Raw genomic sequence first — 20878 nt, 5'->3', positions numbered from 1 at the left:
AACCCTTAACCCACAGAATCGGATGCTGTTTCTTGGTAAATAGTGCGGGAATTGGAGGACAATTCTGAATTGTAACTGAATTGCAGGACAGCCAGCTGGTGTCCCAAGGATGGCTTTTTGGTGTGGGAAACTCCACCTCCCACATTGGCATCGGGTCAAGGAACCCAAAAGAGAAGTTACTATAAAATTCGGCTAAGAGCTGAAAGGCAGTGAAGGAGTAAAAGATGCAACAGTGTCCCCCTTACTCTCCTGCGTGTGAGAAGCTCATTGCCTGTGATTGTTGGGGTCATAAGCAAGGCTGGGAAAGCTTCACATTCATAACAAACACTAGTTTGCTTGAAAGACAATAATCTCCTTTGACCTAAGTGTGGACCATCCATCTTTATTTCCACTTGCATGGGAGCAGAATTTTCCACCCCCAAATATGCTTCTTTGACATAAGGATTATTTTAGGTTGATTATTTTTAAGAAACAGCCACAGGAGAAGCTCTTGAAAAACTGTGAAGTTGCCCATTTGCATTTATAGGGGAATTTCCATTTGTAAGGGTGTCTCTCTGTACCAGAAAGTGGGGAATCACGAAATCTGTAGAAACTTTTAGCAACTAGGAGGTGAGGATTTAAAACAGCACAACAACTGCATCTTTGTTTATTGTCACTTTCCTGGTAACTTGCTGTAACTGACTCCCCATCTCCAACATCTTTTGTCTTTAACTGGAGATGTTACTTAAGGTATTGGCTTTAGCTATTTGGGGATCTACTCAGTTTTCCTGGGTCTCTCGTGTTACATACGAGGTATACATGTTGTTAAACTTATGCTGTTTTTCTCCTCTTAATCTGTTTTATGTCGGTTTAATTATTACACCAGCCAAAGAACTTAGAAGGGTAGAAGGAAACTGTTTTTTGCCCTCAACACACTCTTCCTCCAAATAGTCTACACCAGTTCTCGTGCTGGAAAAAAGAGGGGCTCTAGAAATGGGTGAAATTTGGTAATAGCCCCAAGTTAAAAGGGGTCTCTTCGGACAGGTTGCACGTTGAACGAGACTTCTGAGTTGGATAACTGATGATTCATACGTATGTTGCAATCAGAAAGCTGGACTTGGTAAAAATTTTTCATGGGGGAGGAAGTATCTATGCTTTAATTCATCCTTTGGTTTCCCTTCTATTTTTTTTTTCAGCTTTGCTAAGGAGAAGTAAGGAGAAAGGTTTGCTTTTTGATCATACTTGAACTAGAAAAGGAAGAGGGAAGCAAGTGCCCTAAGGAGCCACGGGTTGTATTTCTAGTAGAAATCAAAGTGCTCTGAAAGGGTAGGTATGGGCAGAATCTCCAAAGAAAAGGGCCTTTTGTCTCCACTCAGAGCCTTTCTCTCTCCTTCCTAGGAATTTGTGTTTTAATTGCTTAAGAGAAAGTCCTTTCAACTCTTCCAATTCAATACTCATTCAATTAGTAGGATAAAAATATATTAAGTTGCTTGCTGATATTTGGCTGTTTTTGGCCTACAAAAAGGGCAATATATTTATATAACTTATTATTATATTATATTATAATATATATATTATTATATTATATTATATATATTATTATATTATATTATATTATATATTATTATATTATATTATATAAATATATAATTATATCCATAAAAACACATAAACAAAATGTGTTGAACTCTAAGTAAAGTATGATTATGGCAGTTAATTTCTTTTTTTAAAAGATTTATTTATTTATTTTAGACACAGAAAGAGTGCTTGAGCATGAGCCTGGTGGAGGGTGCAGAGAGAGAGAAAAAAATCCTCAAGCAGACTCCCTGCTAAGCATAGAGGCTAACTCAGGGCTCCATCTCAGGACCCTGAGATGATAACCTGAGCAGAAATCAAGAGCTGGCCACTTAACTGACTGAGCCATCCAGGTGCCCCATGATTTCTTCTACAGAGAAGAGAAAGCTGAATTTTCAAGGATGCTCTCTAGCATTTCAGCTCACAGTGCAACTGGATTAACCTGTTAACTTTGCTGAAGAAGTCAGAAGGTGAGTAAGTGAGATGGGCCAAATAATAACCTCACAGTTTGGGAGATGTGCTGTAATTTTCATGAATTTATGAGAATGGATAGAAAAGTACCAGTTGATTTTAAATTAGTACCTGCTACTCTACACTCAATGGTTTTAAGGTAATTAGTACTTGATTTTTAGAAATCAAAAATTCAATCAATTTTTAGAAACCTGTACGATGCTACAGGTTTTATTTTTTATTGATAATTATTAGGTTGACTCAGGCTTCCTTTATTTCACAGATTTGCCAATAAATGAACAGGGCGTGTATTTCATGTTAGCATCAGCTGCTACTACCCCATCGGGAATTTCCTTCTACTTCTATTTTTTTTTTTTTTTTTTTTACTGCCAAGATATTCTCCTTACCTTGTCAGCCCACAAAATCTTACTGCCCGTAGGGATTTTGGGACATGGGCTATTGAGTTGACCTCACTGCGTTCAAATTGTGCTATCACCACACACTGGCTGTGTGTGACCTCTCTGTGTCTCCTCCTTCCTTCCTTCCTTCTTTCCTTCCATTCTTTCTCCCTTTCTTTCTTCCTCCCTTCCTTCCTCTTTCTTTCTTTCTTTTTTTTTAAAAGATTTTATTTATTTGACAAGACAGAGATCACAAGCAGGCAGAGAGGCAGGCAGAGAGAGAGGAGGAAGCAGGCTCCCCGCTGAGCAGAGAGCCCGATGTGGGGCTCGATCCCAGGATTCTGGGATCATGACCTGAGCTGAAGGCAGAGGCCTTAACCCACTGAGCCACCCAGGTGCCCCGAGAGAGAGAATCTTAAGCAGGCTTCATGCCTAGGGCTGAGTCCAGTGTGGGGCTTGACATGGGCTCAATCTCATAACCCTGAGATCCTGACCGGAGCTGAAACCAAGCATTGGGCGCTTAACCGACTGAGCCACCCAGGTGCCCTGTCTCTATGCCTCTCTCTTAATCTTTAAAATGAGAATGATAACAATAGAAGCCAGCTGATAAAGTGTAATGAGTACTAAATGAGTTCACATATGGCATTACGCATAGTAAGAACTCAGTGAATGTTAGCTGCTGTAATCATGATCCGTTGTGAAAATGCTACTAATGATAGAGATTGCACAGCCCACATCCCTCATTTCATAGACGGGAAAAGTGGTGCAAGATTATAGGTTCTTCCTCAAAATCTTGTTCATTCTCCTCACCTGACTTCTGCCATATCATTTACCTTGGATGCTTTTTGCATTATATTAATTTGCTCTTGTTGAAATACTTTCCTGTTGGTGAATTTGTTTGTGTAACCGTAACAACAGACACTTGAAATTTTTTATACCACATCACTAATGTTTATATGCATGTGGAATAGTATGTGAAATCATACTGTCTTTCTAGTTATCTTAGTGGAGTTGACTCAAGATTAACAAATAGAGTAGCTTCTATGATTCCAAGAATCTCCTGACCCCAAAAAACCAACGCTGCCCACTTGCCTGGATGCCTGAAATCTCCTGTCTCCCGGTGACTCCTTAGAGGCAGACCCACGGTTATCTGGGGCTGAGAACCACAGATATATTTTTTAAATAAATTCATCTATCTGCAAGCAGCCTCCTTATCTAAGTTTTCACAAAATAATTCCCTCCAGCCAAACCTGGGGAGAAAGAAGTTAAAATAGCGTGAAGCAGATGTGAACTCCAACTCCCAGCAGCCCGCAGCTGAGTGCCCTGTCAGCAAAGGCATTTTCTGAGAATGTAGGGAGATGCTGGAACCCTTTTGGCTGCCTCCCAAATTCGCCATCATTTGTCAGCCTGGGACTCTGTGCTGTATCTGGGCTTGTTTGGCCTTTCAGAGCTCAGAGCACGTATAAACATGTTGCGCTGAAAAACCAATCTACCCCGTTCTCAGTTATCTTTGAGTGGAGAGGGGACAGAAATCAATTGTGAGGTTTTAGATTAGTCTTTGTTTCATTTTGCTTGTAAACACATAATCATCTTACTTGATTTTATGACTTTGGTTTGAAGTGCTAAGCTTCCTGGATTTTTTTTTTTTTATTTTCATAAAGGAGGCTGTAGGGCAAGGGTTTTGCTGTAACCTCACATCTCAGTCTGTGAAATGTTATGAAAAACTCTGGGATCCAGTGCTGGGTTATGTCTCCTAGAATGGTTTTATTATCCGTGGAGGTGGCAAGGTGCAAGCTGGGTGAAGTTCCTAAACTGGTTTGCTGTGGGTGAATGTCCAATTCTTTCCCAATGGCTTCCACTGTGATCTAATCTCTAATTTCGCCATTGTCCTGGGAAATGCATTTATGGGGACAGGCTTAAGCAGCAGACACAGATACACGGAATGGATGTAAAAGTACTTGGCAAGGAAGATGATTCAGACACACCTCAGGTTGGGGGGAAATGGATTTTTAAAATAAAGGAAATCTCAGGATGTTGGTGTGATTTATTTCACTTAATGGAGCTGGTGAAGGACAGCCCAGAGGTAACTTCCCAGGCTGAGCAGAATATCATGTTTTTCAGCAGTCTGCCTTGCTCACCTTGAAGGGGACCCTGACTTTGTGTGCAAAACCCTCACCAGTCATCGGAGAAGAGCAACGCTTGTTGCTTGATCTCCAAGAGAAGTCTATCCTTCTCTGCGTTTTCTTCGAGCTAGAAGGTCTAGGGTCGATGTGATAGGTAGCTTTTTGGAATGCCCATCATCTTACCCAATGGGCCTTTAAAGGAATCTGTCATTTTGTGCCTGAAAAATTAGTGTTTTATGACCTGATGCTCAAGCACGTTTAAAAATCCCAATCACACCTTTGATTCTTCTTCTACACACCTTTGTTTGGTTTTTCAAAGAGGAGTCCTATTTCCTATGGTACAGCAGGGGTTTCTATGTTATGGGACTCTCTGGACCTGGGATTCTGTCTCAAGAGCCCTGGTACCCCTACCTGCCCTTGCTCTGGAATGGCTGCTCCACCAGGAGAAATAAATGATTCAGTCCGAGGCCTTGAGGCACTTGAGGGCATCGGAGAGGCTTATTCTTTACATTATGCTACAAATGGGTCCCTGTCTATCTGGCCCAGGAAGAGAGAACGTTACATCTCGTAACCCTATCTGCTTGCCCCTTGAAAAGCTACCAGAAATGAAGGGGCACCATCTCTGCAATAGTAAACTCAGCGGGGAAAGAGGATTTTGCCTTGTCAAAACCAGGTTCACACCTACGTCAGGGGAGCATATCCCTCCATTAAATCGGACTTGCCGGGACGCCTGGGTGGCTCAGTTGGTTAAGCGGCTGCCTTCGGCTCGGGTCATGATCCCAGCGTCCTGGGATCGAGTCTCACATCGGGCTCCTTGCTCCGCAGGGAGCCTGCTTCTCCCTCTGCCTCTGCCTGCCATTCTGTCTGCCTGTGCTCGCTCTCCACCTCCCCTCTGATAAATAAATAAAATCTTTAAAAAAAAAATCGGACTTGCCTAATCTGGGGAAACTGAGGCATCAGTGTAAACAAAGTGCATAAGGATGGGGAGAGAAGGTAAGAATCAGCCAGTTAAACAGCTTCGCTTCTCTGGCCTCTTCCCCACTTTCTCTGCCTGGAGGCCAGCCAGTTGTCCTGCTCCACCCACACTTGCCAGTACATTAGAGTCGATTATTTGTCTCTTTTTGTCAGCATTGAAATGAGGAGTCAGGCCTTGCCAAGGTGGCTCCACTGAGTGGGGCAATGATTTATAGATTAATTATTTTAAGGATCAAGGCAGCACAGCATCATGTAGTGGAAAGAGTGCTGCGCTCCGTGAAGACCTGCATTTGAGGGCTGACTCTGATCCTTAATAGCTGTTTGACTTTGGGCAAATCACTTAACCTCTCTGGGCCTTAGTCTCCTTATCTGTAAGTTGGGAATAACAACAATTGATGGTTGTGGTGATCAAATAAAATCCTGGCTGTGAAAGCATTTTGTTAACTCTGAGGTACTAAACATGTCGAGGATTGCTGTTAGGTTTCTAGGGACATGCATGGTAACACCCCTCAGCTGAGGAGGGGCTCCATTCTGTCGGAGGACCTCAGGAATTACCCTGGAAGTCACATAGAAGAGAAGGTCCTGAATTTTTTGCCTTTATAACCGGTTTCACAAATCTGCTCAACTATACCACAGGAAGGGAAATGGGTCAATTGTTTTTTAAAATTTTGTTTTTTCTTTGTGTATATTTATTTGTTTATTTATTTGAGAGAAAGAGAGAGAGAATGAGGTAGAGAGAGAGAGCAGGAGAGGGGAGAGAGTCAGAGGGAGACACCGACTCCCACCCGAGCAGGGAGACTGATGTGGGACTCGATCCCAGGACTCCAGGATCATGACCCAGGCTGAAGGCAGTTGCCCAATCAACTGATCCATCCAGGCGCCCCAGAAATGGGTCAATTATAAATAGAATTAACTAAATAACACTTCACTTCGTATAGTAAAGATCCCCCAAATGTTTTATGGCCATTAGTTTTTCAACATTAAGAGCACTTTGGGATATGAGGTGTAACTTATAGTTTGGAATTTCTCCATTATCTGTGTACCTGGAAAAAGAAAATGGTGGGTTAGCTTAGAAAGTGGAAAATCCCAAAGTCACGTAGTACAGGATGGGTTATCCTAAAGAATGGGAAAACCCAAAGGTACATTGTATATGATATGGTTCATAATGTTTTATTGAGGCTATAAACTGGGGAAAGCACTAAGAGATCATTTATTTGATACAATTATTCTATGGTGAATCCATGAGGTTATTAAGCCATTTGCTCTAGTGTGATATTTTCATTTCACAGGTGAAGAAAATAAAGAAAATAAATTTCTTTTCCTTCTTTTGAATTAAGTAGGCTCCACAAGCAGTATGGAACCTAATACAGGGCTTGAACTCACAACCCTGAGACTGAGACTTGAGCCGAGTTCAAGAGTCAGATGCTTAACAGACTGAGCCACCTAGGTGCCCCAATAAACGCATTTCTTAAGCCAGGTCAACTAACTTCACCATTTAGGGCTCTATCGAGGAGATCCCATTTCTAGAATTCTGACAGAAACCCTCACTGCCTCCCACGCAGAGAGGTGTGTGACTATGTGCACTGGTTTTCCTTCTCAATCCAGTGGCCCATCCGTGGGCCCATCTGTGTTCTGATAGAGATTGCCGATAGAATCAAAACATGCAAATTGACTTGCACATGTAGACAACTTTTAGTGGCATTATGAAGGCCACTGAAGTTTGTGTCTATGTGTCACCAACAGAAATGATTGAAAAAGAGTACTGTCATGCATTATTTTGTCCATATCATGCCTTTGGACTCGTTGGACTGTTTCGTGCCGGGACTGGGTGGTTGTCTCTCATTGTGTTTCCACAGCCTGAAGGTTACCACATTTTCACTGTGAGCGAGTTTGTACCGTGCGTGAAGAAAATGCAAGCATCCCAGGTCTCCCAGCGTGACACAGGTGCTTAAAGCCGGCCTGGCCTCAATTGTGAGTGATTGTTTCCCTGGAGCTGGCAGTTGCTCTGGGGCTGATATTGCATGTTACTATATTTGGGAAGTTGGTCATATCATCCGAACATTGGTTAATGCTTAATAAGGGACAGGTAGACACAGTGCTGCGGTGATTGTAGGCTTTGTGTGCTGCAGAAAGACAGGTTTGACAGAGATCTCTGGCTAACTTCAGTGAGTTGTGCTTGGTGAGGACTTGAACCCCCTCTCCCCCAAAACCTTTAATTTCCTCTGGGCAGCTCTCAGAGCACCACTAGTCCACTCTCAGTACTGGCCATTTACCCTTCTGGCCTTTAGTGATGTATTCACGGGAATGATATCATTCATTCACTGACTTTTCCTTTTTAATTTGCCTTTGTCCAAATGTTGCCTTACGTCTTGCATCCTTGCGTGTGCACCTGCCTGGTCTTTCCGCACAAAGTCTAAACTACTCCCAAAGCAGGGAGCTGAGTCAAGGTAGTGAACCCGACAACATCTCCCAGGCATGCTGTGAGGGATTCTGGAGGGCCTCCTGACTCAACACATTTCTCCACCCAGACTTTCTTGGTGCCTGAAATTGCTACTATTAGAGCACTTTAGCTGGCTAATGACAAAGAAAGCTCCTATTAGAATGTTCATTTAAGGATACTGAACCATTATCAGCCATTAGCACCCTCTCTTGAATTAGTATATCATATAAGCTAGTCAGTCACCTAGAAAAGCTTTGTCGCAATGGGACTTTGGATTAGGGCAGCTTTGTGGTTTTCTTTTTTCTTTCTTTCTTTTTTTTTTAGATTTTATTTATTTATTTGACAGAGAGAGATCACAAGCAGGCAGAGAGGCAGGCAGAGAGAGAGAGGAAGGGAAGCAGGCTCCCTGCCGAGCAGAGAGCCCGACGCGGGACTCAATCCCAGGACCCTGGGATCATGACCTGAGCTGAAGGTAGAGACTTTAAACCACTGAGCCACCCAGGCGCCCAGCTTTGTGGTTTTCAAACATAAAACAGAAGTTCTGTATCTCGCATCCGGTCAAGCCTTACCCTCAGTCTCCTTTCAAAAGCTGAAATGTTGCCTTTGTTTTGTTCCTTGCGCTGCCGCCACTCGATGAGGTTCGCATTGTGTTCTCCGGGCAGGGAGATGTTGCATTTGCCCAGGGTGGGGTTGACCGCCCCGGCCAAGATGTGGGGCTCTGAGCTGAGGCTGATCTCCATCCCGCTGGCAAAGGTCACACGTAGGGAGCCGTCCGGGCTCACCCGATAGGTACTCTGGGTGTTTTCTGTAGGCAGAGGAGAAAAGCAGGACAAGAGGAAAAAAGGGAAGTGCAGGAAGCAGAGGAGAGCCAAGTTTAGGTTCCAGAGGCAAGTGTGGGGAAGGATGAGCAGGTGGGTTGCTGTGGACCCAAATGCCTTCTGGGCTAGACCACCACTCTCACAGCCACATGCACTCTCTATCCGTTTGGGTCTTGTTATTCGCCTAGCTGGGCTTTCTTTTTTCTTGGATAAAAGACTCCTGTCTAATACTGGAGGCTGTTTCTGGCTTGTCTTTTTCATTTTTAAAGAACTCCCTCACGAAATCCTTCTCTGACCTGGTGGGTTGGCCTCCTCAGTTTGATATGCTGGGAGCTAGAAGGAGAAGAGGCTGAAGTTCAGCTTGGCATTGCACTTGGTTGTTGCACACCCTTGCCACACCCTGCAAAATGGTTACACGGACAAAGGTTGCTACTCATCATGTTAGGGTGAACCTGAACTCTGGGCGGTTCTGTGTTTGGTCCCACAACCTAACAAGAGTCCCAATTCATCCTTGTTATTCACCTACGTCAGCATTGATTTAGAATGCTAATCTCAGATGGGGCACAGACTTCATTTCTTTAATATAACCCAATCAGAGCCTAAAAGAGCTTTACAAACAGCTGGGTGCTGGGAAATGACTTGAAGGGAGAGCAGATTGGGCAGGGCTTGAACCTCACCGCTCCCATAGAGATGTGGTCCAATGTTGCTACGTGAACTTTGTGAACGGTGTGATTTTATTTGGGTTTCAGCCCCCATAGCTGGAAAACAAGGAGAAGAAGCCATCTTCTCAGCCGGAAGTGAGTTCTATTTATTAACGGTGGGCAGAGGTTTGATGGTAGAAATTAAGAACGGTACCTCTACAGTCAGGTGAAGTGGGAAGTATCCTTACCTTGTTTTAAAATATATATGGTACTAGTTGCTGTCAAGTTGGTTGACATGAGGACATTTTCACGGTTGGAAGTATCTAGTTCCACTTTTGTCAGCTTCTCCAGGTCACTGTGGAAGCTGCTGACCTCTCCGGTGGGAAACGTTGCATTGGTCAGATGTCCCTCGGGGTCATACCTGAGGAATGTAACCAATCCCGACTTTGAAGCCTATTGGCAGTGATAACAGGCCTTTGCAAATAAAAATCACTTGGCAGCTAATACAGTTTAACTTTGAGTGATAACAAGTATTATTAACCTTGTTCAATAAGAAGAAAAAGGTCAGAGAGATGATTAATCAAACGAAGGTATTTCTTGCAGCTTCTGAATTCTTGATGACTTCCTTGAGCTGTGCTGTTTTACAGAAAAAATATATCTGGTAATGAATCACCAGGGTGGAAAACTGATTTATGAATCATGTCCTGCTGTGTGTAATGTTGCAGGGAGGCCTCCGTTTGCGATTTGGGTCGATCCCAATAGATGTGATGGATAATAACTACCAGCAGAGGGTGCTGTTGGCAAAGGAACGGGAGGCACAACCGGCCCCCAACGTCTGGAAGGGCAATAAACTGATTTTGCATTGTGATAGGAAAATTATATTTGCTGCTGTTTAAGTTGCCAAATTTGAAATGAATGAATCATTCTTCCAACAAAATGAACAAGCACAGAAGATAATGGAAACATGTTCATTAAAACATTCTGGAGCCCCCTGATCTCAGTGTCAGTTAATTTTTTCTAAAAAAATCTTTCTATAATATAGTACATAATGTGTTGTAATTTGCCTATATGAGTAAGAGACAAAAAAAAATAATTACCTGGGATAATAGGCAATAACCTATATCCGGAAATATAGTCTAGCGAGTTTACTTTATAAAAAAAAAATCAGAATGATTGGCAATCTCACTGTCCTCCAAATGGAAACTGCTTCCCTGAAGGCTTTTGATGTGGAGCTGTTCTTTTATTGTCAATAGAACCATGAAAAATAAACACTTCATTAAAAGTAAAGACATGCACTTGGAAACCCATTACTGTTTTCTTTTCAAGTTGCAAATTACAAAATATTTAAGCACTTTTATTTGCTTTTAAAATGTTAAACAATTATATTCTTTTTACCCAAAGTGAGCAGAATACAGCCTGGACACAAAGGCGAAGACTGGCTCTACTATTTCCTCCTCTGACAATTACGCAAAATGGCATAGTGATTTAGTGTTAGTTCACTAGGTTTTAAAGAACTCAGCCTGGGTAGTTGCTCAAATTTTTAAAACCCAGACCAGTGTTTGGTAGGCGTCAGCAAAGGGGCTGGACCTTATTTTATCTGATAGAACTGAACTTGGGGCTACAGTCACATATGCAAATGAAAACAATCAAATAGGTCAGTTGATATCACAGATAAGCCAAGCCCAATTATTTAATTGGAGGCATCCTTTGTTTAAGGGGGTATTCTTCAAAATGGGTGTTGGCGTGTTGCTGCTATGCAGCCCAGGCCTTATTATCAAGGAAAAGCTGAAGGGTGCTGTTTGTGCCTGCGGTGAATGGCAGAATCCAGGCCCCTGCTCATCCCCTTTGTCCATGGTCTGTTCTGGGGCTCTGGCTGCAAAATGCAGAGCCCTGATGAGAAAGGGCCGTGGAAGGGCTGGAATGCCCAGCACAACCTCAACCTTGTCTGCCTGGTCTTCCTTCCAGGAGAGGAAAACAGTGTCTACCTTTAATTTTCCCAAGATACCAAGTTGCTTTTCCCTGTAGGGAGGTGTTTTTAGGCAGCAGATAGAAGGAAGCTGCCTTCCTCATCAGGGAGATTGGGGTCCCAACAGCCTAGACGCGGCTGGCAGTTCCTCTCCGTTTCACATCCATCGACAGCAACTCGGCCCTATTGGATTACCTTTCTCATTTCTAAGGAGTATCCTTAAAACTTGGCAAGGTCACTCGTCCTCATTCCTCAGGAAATCTCACCTAAGATGCTAGGCATGCAAGTGCCCAATGGGCTTTCCAGCTTGGGGGCAGTTTCTTTCTTTTTCAGGCACATAGCCTCTTGTTTTAATGCAAGATTTCATCTAAAGGTGAAGGCAGTGGTTGTGTCCACTCCTCAGGGCAAGATGTCAAGATCAGATGCCTTTTGAGCCATCTATGAGCAGAGGTACCAGGGCCAAAAATTCAAATGAAACTTAGCAGTGGCCTGTGGATAAATCTGGTTTCCTAACCAGCCCCCCTCCTTCAAACACCTTTTAAGCTCAGTCGCTGGTGCAGTTTGTCTGCAATTATACATTTAGAAGCTGATTCCCAAGAGCACAGCCATGTTCCTACATATTCTGTTCCTATCCCCACTTCCCAAATTGACTGGAGTACATTTGGAAAGGAAAGATTTATAGTCCTGGATAAGACTAATTACCTGGATAGATCTAGTTGGGAGTTAGCTGCATGATCCTTTCTGATGAGGGAGGCAACAGTTTTGGGGGTCAGCCCAGTTGCTGGGTATTGGAAAGTTATAGTACCTGATTTCCTTTCTGTGGCTGGACATACATCCTTTTTGAAAGTGTGTATTTGGCTTTAACTCTATCATAAGCAAAGCACTCTACCTGGAGGGCATAATGCTAAGGGAAATATGTCACACGATGACAAATAGTGTATGATCTCACTTGAAGGATCTAAGACAACCCCCCCCCCCCCACACACACACACCGAACTCAGAAAAGATCAGATTGGTGGTTACCAGAGGTGGGGTCGGGGGTGGCTGGGGAAGTTGAAGGAAGGTGGTCAAAAGACACAAAGTTCCAGTTATAAGAGAAATAGGTACTGGAGAGGTAATGTGTGACATGATGACTATAGCTAACACTGATGTACTACCATACATAGGAGACTTGGTAAGAGAGTAGACCCTAAAATTCTCATCAGAGGGAATAAACCATTTCTCTCTATATATTTTTGTATCTGTGAGATGCTAGATATTAACTAAGCTTGTTTTGGTCATCATTTCTCAGTCTTATACATAAGTAATTAGGCTGTACACCTTAAACTTCTACAGTGTAATGTGTCAATTATATCTCAATAAAAATGAAGGGAAACCCCCCAAAATATCCTTAAAGCCCTTTACTGAATACACTCGCAGACCCCAATTCTGCCAGTCAGTCATAGTGATCACATTTGGTGGTATCTTCAGTGTAGTGTCTCTGTCCTTTGTATGGCCCTAGGTCTAAACATATAGGCCCGCCTCTCTTTTGTGGTGTCATTTCCAAAGGAAGAGTGACAGGCAGAAATATTCATCATTGCTAATTCCCACAACTTTGGAAAGATTGCTCAAAAGTGGCGAAGAAATAAAGGGAGCCTTTGATTTCTTATGGCTTGCTTGAATTTTTTTCTCTCCATCACAGGGGAATGCATGTTTCCAGACTGAATGTCAAAGATACAAGTTTAATCAAAACCTCTTATGCTGTGTGTTTCCCTTTGGTGCCTGCATCCTTTGGTGCAGAGTACAAGCCAATATGCTGCAGCTGATCCCCTCAGGCCACAACATGGTAGCAAGCCCCTCCTTTCCAAGGCTTGGAGTAGCAATCTCGTAACCAGGCCTGCAAATTCTGGCTGGTGAATTGTGTGGTCAGACAATGAGTCTCGCCTTCATAGTCATTAGAAGTGGGTCTGGTGTGAGGAGATTTGCCCTCATATTGTCCCTTCCTGTCCTGATTTTATAGAATTCCACTATGAGGGTCTCACAGGGCACTGATCAATGAAGTATTGAGTATATTGTTTTTCTCAGCACCTCAAAGGCTGTGTGCATTTGTGTATGTGTGTGCTTGTGTGCATGCAGACATGCCCCATTGGAGCAAAGAAAACATTTATACAGGAAGTTCAGAATTCATTCTTGTCCTTGAGGAGCATATAGTTTAGTTGGGGGTAGGGGGATATTTGCACATTATTTACAATACATGTGGTCTGATATTTTCTCATAAGGGATAGTCCATCCTTTTCCCTTGAGAATAATTTAAACCAGGGCTAAACCATGCAGAGTAAAAACTAGAAGCCCCCACCTTTGCTCTTAAGAAAATATTAATGATTATAGAAGGAAAATTCATTACTTACTTTTTAAAGGGAAACAGACCCTCTTTACCTTCTCATGACAGAAACCTGATCAACCTAATTAACATTCTGTAGGAAATACTGGATTCCCCTTCCTCACCAATCACTTCCTTGGGCTTCCTTTGATTTGGCTGCAAGTCCATAATGCCGTCCTGTCTCCACTTGTCCTTTACTCAATAAATACCAGTCTCGTGCTAGGTACTGGAGATATAGTGCTGAATGAAATGCAAAGACTAGTGGGGCAGATAAGACATTCACACAAATCACTCTAATGCCAGAATATTGCCATGTTCTTCCATAAACAAGCTGTCAAAGCTCAGAAGAGACAGAAGTCATTTTCGACTGTGCCGAGCAGAAAAGAAGGAAGAGAAAAGGTGGTATTTGAATTCTGGAAGGTAGGTAGAGCTCAGTCCCTGGATAGGTGAAGATGGGGGTGGAGAGGAGGGCATTACAAAGACAGGTGGTGGCATGAAGAAAAGCATGCCGGTGGATGGGATGTCCAGGAGAAGACCTGGGTTGCTGGGGCACAAGGTTCCTCTAGTAGGGTAGCACGTGATAAAGTCGAGAAGCATGTTGCAACCAGAGCAGAGGGAACCTGGGGTACTGGGCTCTGGAGGAAAGCTGGGAGGCAGTGGAGAATGCAGAGGCACAGAAGACTTTGCAAGGAGAGAACAGTACGATGAAAGCAGTGCCTTAGGGGCAGCAAATCTTGGAAAGGTTTATGTGGACAAGCGGGACCTGCAAGAAGGCTGCAGCCTTCATTTGTGTAAGAAGATGGGGGCTTCTTGCCTTTATTCAATGTATTGTGATTGCCAATCATTGGGACTTGTCTTCCTTACTAGGCTGTAAACTCATACCCATAGAGGGACGGCCGGACCCCCAGGTCTCATTCATGCCTGTATTCTCGGTGTCTGCTACAGAGGAGATTCTCACCACGCCTACTTGTTGCATGAGTGAAATAAGATGATTTCTGTGGAAATGGAAGAGATGGGGGGGGTCTGACATCCCATGTGCTTAGAGAGGAGACAGAGCCAGCGATGGTGGAGTTGGGAGGGTAGGCTCAGCTTCCGTACATGTCCTGTGTGCTGCAGCTCATCTTCCCTACCAGCTCCAGGAAGCTTTTTGGGCCAGTAGCCTCTCTTGCTTCTGTTCACTCCCTGTGTCGATTGCAGTTGTCCCCAGCATGGCCCATGGCAGTTCTGTCTGTCCATTCTTGATCCTTGTCAAGGGCATAAAGCACACACATGGAGAGGCGACTGAGCAGAGGTGTCGAGAGTCTCTGTCTCTGGAGACCCGAAGGAACAGTTGACAATTCTCTGTTCTTGCTTAACTGAAATCCTTTGCCTGCCTGGAGGCGGGGGGCTCGACCACATGGTTCCTTAGCTCCCTCTCTACTCTGAGATTCTAGAGAACACTGGAAACATATTGATATGTTTGGATGGATTATATAACCAGTTCTTACACGGGAATCGTGTCCTATGCCCAGGTAAATATCTCACCCAGAGACATGGCTTGTGTACCTTGACCCTACCTCTTCTTCTAATCTTACCAGGGAGGAGGGAGAATCCGTCATCAGCCATCTTCCATGCAACGGAGCATTTATAAAATAGCCTAGGAGGCGCTCAGCCTATTATGAAGGCTTTCTAACTTGTCAGTCAATGGCTTTTTTCGGGGAGTGGGGTATGGGCTAACAAAGTCCAGAGAGAGAATACAGAAGACCTGGGATCGAGAAATTACATAAACGCGAAATCTCCTTCTCTTCAGGCAAGGAGTCCAAAGGGCAAGGGCCTGCAGAACCGTCCACTCAGCCTGGACCAGCAGCAGTGACCACACTGATGCTTTGGCCTCAGCCTGGAACCTTTCCAGTTTTGTAGAGCAGAAGCCTTTGCCAGGGAAATACTTAGGAAACAAGCAAGGGCATCCTAACTACTCTTCGAGCCTTTTGGGCAAAGAAGGCCTGCCTACTCTGTGAGCTGCTGGGCCCCTCTCTTGGGCCCCCACTGCTGTAAGGTCATAGCAGTTACGAACCTGCCAGCCTCCTTGGGCCAAAACACTGGCCTCATTTGGTCCGTATTCCTGCCTTGACAATCACCTCTCTGTTAGCCATTTCTCTGTGGTCAGGATGCTCAGGAGCAGTCAAGTATCACGTACTAATACTTGGGGTGTGCAATGTTGATCCCGGTCCAAGTCCAACGGAATTATGAAAATCAGTGAACTATTTAAACAACATCACATTACACAACACAAGCCCACATACTACCACTGCAAAAGAAACATTTTAAAATCCCATTTGGATGATCCACTGTTCAGGGTCATCTATGTCATTTCTCCTCTCCATTGTCACAGATAATCAAAGCTGGATGGATTACTGGCTTAGCTACCTGTACGTGGCCGTCCTCCATCCTGTCAAATTTTGCTTCTGTTTCTGTTTCTCTGTCTCTCAACTCAGAACAGAATTTCTATTTCCACCTTGGCGAACAGTTTGTCCCCTTTGGCCACAGAAGGCGGCAGCCTCCGCACCTCAGAGAACTGCAGGGCTCTGACTCGGACGAGGATAGTAGGTCCAGTTTTGTGTTCCTCAGCCTCGAAAGGACAAAGGGAAACTTGAAGGAGGGGTCAGAACTGGCTAACACGTTGGGGGATAAAAGGGAAAGATGTCCAATTTTGTACAGAGAAGGCCATAAGCAGGATTAGTTACATTATGTAGGTTGGGAAATTGCTCATTCTCTTCTGTGCAGGTCAGAAGGGACAGGGGCAGTGTCTTTCTGGGGACTCCTGCTCAGCACCAGAAGGGAGTGCTTCAGGAGGAAAAGGGACTTTCTCTCTACAGATGCTTTTTTGGTCAGGAGGGTTTCAGCATCATCCTGGCTGGAGTTAAGGAGGGAGAAGGAAAAAAACTCTCCCTTTCCTGCTACTGGACGGGAAAATCTCGCTTCCCAGACTTCCCACGGTCACTCTTGCAATCCCATATCCTCCTCTTTTTTCCGGAAGGCAGTGGGGGTAGTAGTGGAAAGAACACCGAATTAGACGCTCGAAGACCTGACTCGAGACCCAGCCAGCTAGCAATGTGAACAGGGAAGTTCTATCTCTATCTAGGCCTCAGTTTCCTCGTTTGTAAAATAATGTCTAGCGTCTGTTTACGCTGGCTCTATTGGATCATTTTCATGGGTATGCAAATATACTGTTATTTCTGTCATTAAAACCACTCCTTCTGTTTACCGCATTCCCCCTGCCCCAGGTCCATTTTCTCTGCTCCTCTTTATAGCAAACTTCCTCAGATGAGTTCTCTTCTTCTTACATTCATCACATAATTTATTACAATCATGTCAATGTAATCATTTAGCTTTGAAATCAAATTAAAAAAAAAATTACCACAGGTCCATAAATGATGCCAATAGTTTTGACCCAAAGTTTGGTTAACTAACCTGGTGTTTCATTTTAAGCTTCTCCCAATACAGTTGAAGAACTTTTTAAAAAATTTTTAATAATTTTCTTTTATTTTTCATCATCATAAGTATAGTCTTCAATCCCTATCCACTGTGTCAACCATCCCCTCTCCCACCTCACCTCTGGGAATGATCAATGTGTTCTTTAGAGTTAAGAGTCTGCTTCTTGGTTTGTCTCTCTTATTTTCCTTGCTCATTTGTTCTGTTTCTTAAGTTCCACATATGAATGAGAGCCTATGGTATTTCTCTTTCTCTAATTGACTTATTTAGCTTAGTGTTATACTCTCTAGCTCCATACATGCGATTGCAAATGACAAGATTTCATTCTTTTTATGGCTGAATAATATTCCATTGCATGTATATGTGTGTGTGTGTGTATCTTTATCATCCATTCACCCATTGATAGATACTTGATACTTGGGCTGTTTTCATATCTTGGCTGTTGTAAACAATGCTGCTATATCCCTCTGAATTACTGTTTTTGTATTCTTTGTGTAAATACTCAGTAGTGTGATTCCTGGATCATAGGGTAGTTCAATTTTTAATTTTTGGAGGGACCTCCATACTGTTTTACACAGTGGTTGCACTCTTAAGAATTACTTACTCACTGTATCCACTTTCTCTCCTCTTGGTCACTTTCTTTTATAGTATTATTATTTTCTAAAGGTTCTTTTTTTTTAAAAAAAGATTTTATTTATTTATTTGACAGAGAGAGAGAGAGAGAGGCAGAGAAAGAGCACAAGCAGGGGTAGCGGCAGGGAGAGGGAGAAGCAGGCTCCCCGCTTAGCAGGGAGGCCAATGGGGGGGCTCAATCTCAGGACCCCGGAATCATGGCCTGAGCCAAAGGCAGTTGCTTAATTGACTGAGCCACACAGGTGCCCTTTATTGTTATTATTGAGATATGATTCACATACCATAAAAGTCACCATTTCGAAGTATACAATTCAGTGGCTTTAGTGCATTCACCATGTGTGCAGTCATCACTACTACTTCTAGGACATTCCAACATCCCCCAAATAAACTCCTTCCTCATTAGCAGCCAATCTCTATTCCCTTTCAGTCCCAGGCAACCACCCGCCTACTCTCCGACTTTATGAATTTGCCTTTTGTGAACATTTAAAATAAATGAAATTTATATATAAAATAATAATAAATAAACTATACAATACTTGTCCTTTGTGACTAGCTTCTTTCCTTTAGCATAATGTATCTGGGGTTCATCCATGTTATAGCATGTGTCAGAACTTCATTCCTTTTTATTGATGAATAATATTCCATGGTATGGAAGTACCCCATTTTTTTGCCTATTCATGTCCCAATGAACATTGGTTCTTCAAATTTCTTGGCTATTATGAGCAATACTGCCATGAACATGTGTATATCCATTTTCTTTAAACCATCTCTGCTCAGGCTTTTGTCCCCCATGGAGCCATAGCACCTGCTCTTCTCAAGGTAGACAATAATGTCCACAGTGCTAGATTGAATGGTCAATTCTCAGTCCTTGTCTTACTTCACTTATCTGGAATATCTGACACAGATGATCACTCCTTCCTGTTGTACTTGGTTTCCAGAACACCCTACTCTCCTGCTTTTCTTCCTACTTCATGGACTGTCCTTCTTGGTCTCTTGCTGGTTTTCAGTTGGAAGTCTAACTAGACTGATTATATCCAGAACTGAACTCCTGATCTCATCATAGTAAGTATAGTCTTCAATCCCTATCCACTGTGTCACCCATCCCCTCTCCCACCTCGCCTCTGGGAATGATCAATGTGTTCTCTAGAGTTAAGAGTCTGCTTCTTGGTTTGTCTCTCTTATTTTCCTTGCTCATTTGTTTTGTTTCTTAGGTTCCACATATGAATGAGAGCCTATGGTATTTGTAAATGCACTCCTTGTGCAGTCTTCCTTGTGTGGATAAATAGAAAGTCTATCATCCAGTTGCTCAGGTGAAAACATTTGGAGTTATCTCTAACCCTCTAACCCTCCTTCTCTTCTCTCCACATCAAAACTATTGGTTAAGTCCTGATAGATCAACTGCCAAGATATACTTAAAATTTTACCACTTATCACTGCCCCTACTCCCTGGTCTAAGTCACCATCTTCTGCCTGGAGTATTGCAAACCTCTCCCCTCTCCACCACTGGGCTCCCCTGTTTCCACCATACAGTCGGATGTCTTCAATACAGATGGAATGTAAGTCAGATTCTGTCACTCCTTTACTTAAAATTCTCCAGTGGTTCTACATCTTACTTCAGCGTAAAAGTCAAAATCTTTACGGAGGACCACAAAGTCCTCCATGAAGTAGCCCTGGCCACTTCGCTGATTTTATCTCCCCACTATTCTTACTCCATTCCAGTCATAGTGGCTGCCTTAGTATTCCTTCAACACATCAGGTTGGCTCCTGCTGCAAGGGCCTTTGCACTTGCTGTTCACTCTGCCTGGAATGTTCTTTCTCTTCCCTCCTCATAGATATCCATATGGTTTACTCCCTCACCTCCTACAGGTATTTACTCAAAGGTCACCTTCTTTTTTTTAAAAAAAGATTTATTTATTTGACAGACAGAGATCACATGTAGGCAGAGAGGCAGGTAGAGAGGGGGGGAAGCAGGCTCCCTGTTGAGCAGAGAGCCCGAGGTGGGGCTCGATCCCAGGACCCTGGAATCATGACCTGAGCAGAAGGCAGAGGCTTTAACCCGCTGAGCAACCCAGGTGCCCCAAATGCCACCTTCTTAATGAGGACTTCCCTGACCATGTACCCAAAAGAAAAACCCTTCTGCCTCACACTATTGATCTCCTTTACCCTGCTTTATTTTCCACAGAACTTAGCACCATCTGAAATTCTGTACATTTTACTTGTCTCCCTCCAGTATAATGTAAGCTGTATGAAGGTAGAGATTTAAAAAAAAAAATTTTTTTTTAAATTTTAAGTAGGCTCCCCACCCAATGTGGGACTTGAACCGATGACCCCAAGGTCAAGAGTCTCAAGCTCTACAGACTGAGCTGGCCAGGTGGCTTGACGGTAAGAATTTTTATCTGTTTCATTCACAGCTGTACTGCCTGGCACAGAGTAGGTGCTCAGTAAATATTTGTTAAATAAGTAAATGGACTAGTTAGTTTTGCTTTTTTCTCCTCTAGCTTTATTGAAGTATAGTTGACAAATAAATGGAATATTTGTAAAGTGTACAGTGTAATGAATTGATGACTAAGTGAATGAATGGTTGAACTGGCTATTTTGAAAACTAGTTCATATTTCAGCCATTTCTTGTAACTTGACTGAAGTTAACCATTAGCTTTTGAAATAGTTGTCTAATTTCATCTGTGGTGTGATCTTGCATGAATTTTTGAAAGATACTCTCATTAGAAACTATCTTTCTTCACGGTGGTATATTTAAAAATTGGAGCTCTTGAGTCAGACTGTTGGGAGTTTGCAACCTAGACATCTGTGTGAATCAGGACAAGTTAAGCATTCTGTGCCTCTGCTTCCTCATCCATAAAATGCCATACCAGGAGCAACTATCCCATGTTGTTATTTTGGGGATCTAATAAAAAATGTATGTAAATCACTCAGGCTGCTACTTGTCACATAGTAAAGCTTCAGTGAACAGTGGCTTTTATTACTCTTATTAAGATGTAAGTTTTCAAACAAAAGAGTAAGACTTGCAACAGAAACAACTGAATACATATTTC

At 43.1% G+C, this 20878-nt stretch overlaps 1 protein-coding gene across 3 annotated transcripts in view; it reads right to left on the bottom strand.

Annotated features, from left to right (window-relative positions):
- TENM1 (teneurin transmembrane protein 1) overlaps nucleotides 1-20878 on the bottom strand; it is an 805114-nt gene that overhangs the window by 20385 nt on the left and 763851 nt on the right. For all 3 annotated transcript variants that reach the window (XM_059385607.1, XM_059385606.1, XM_059385608.1), the window contains exons 28-29: nucleotides 9648-9820; nucleotides 8510-8745 (exon numbers count right to left, since the gene is read on the bottom strand). In XM_059385607.1, the coding sequence (XP_059241590.1) occupies nucleotides 8510-8745; nucleotides 9648-9820 (409 nt within the window). The remainder of the gene's footprint in view (nucleotides 1-8509; nucleotides 8746-9647; nucleotides 9821-20878) is intronic.

The sequence above is a fragment of the Mustela nigripes genome, chromosome X (genome assembly GCF_022355385.1).
Source record: "Mustela nigripes isolate SB6536 chromosome X, MUSNIG.SB6536, whole genome shotgun sequence".
In the NCBI taxonomy this organism is placed as follows: Eukaryota; Metazoa; Chordata; class Mammalia; order Carnivora; family Mustelidae; genus Mustela; species Mustela nigripes.
This window is presented reverse-complemented; position numbering and strand designations above follow the sequence as displayed.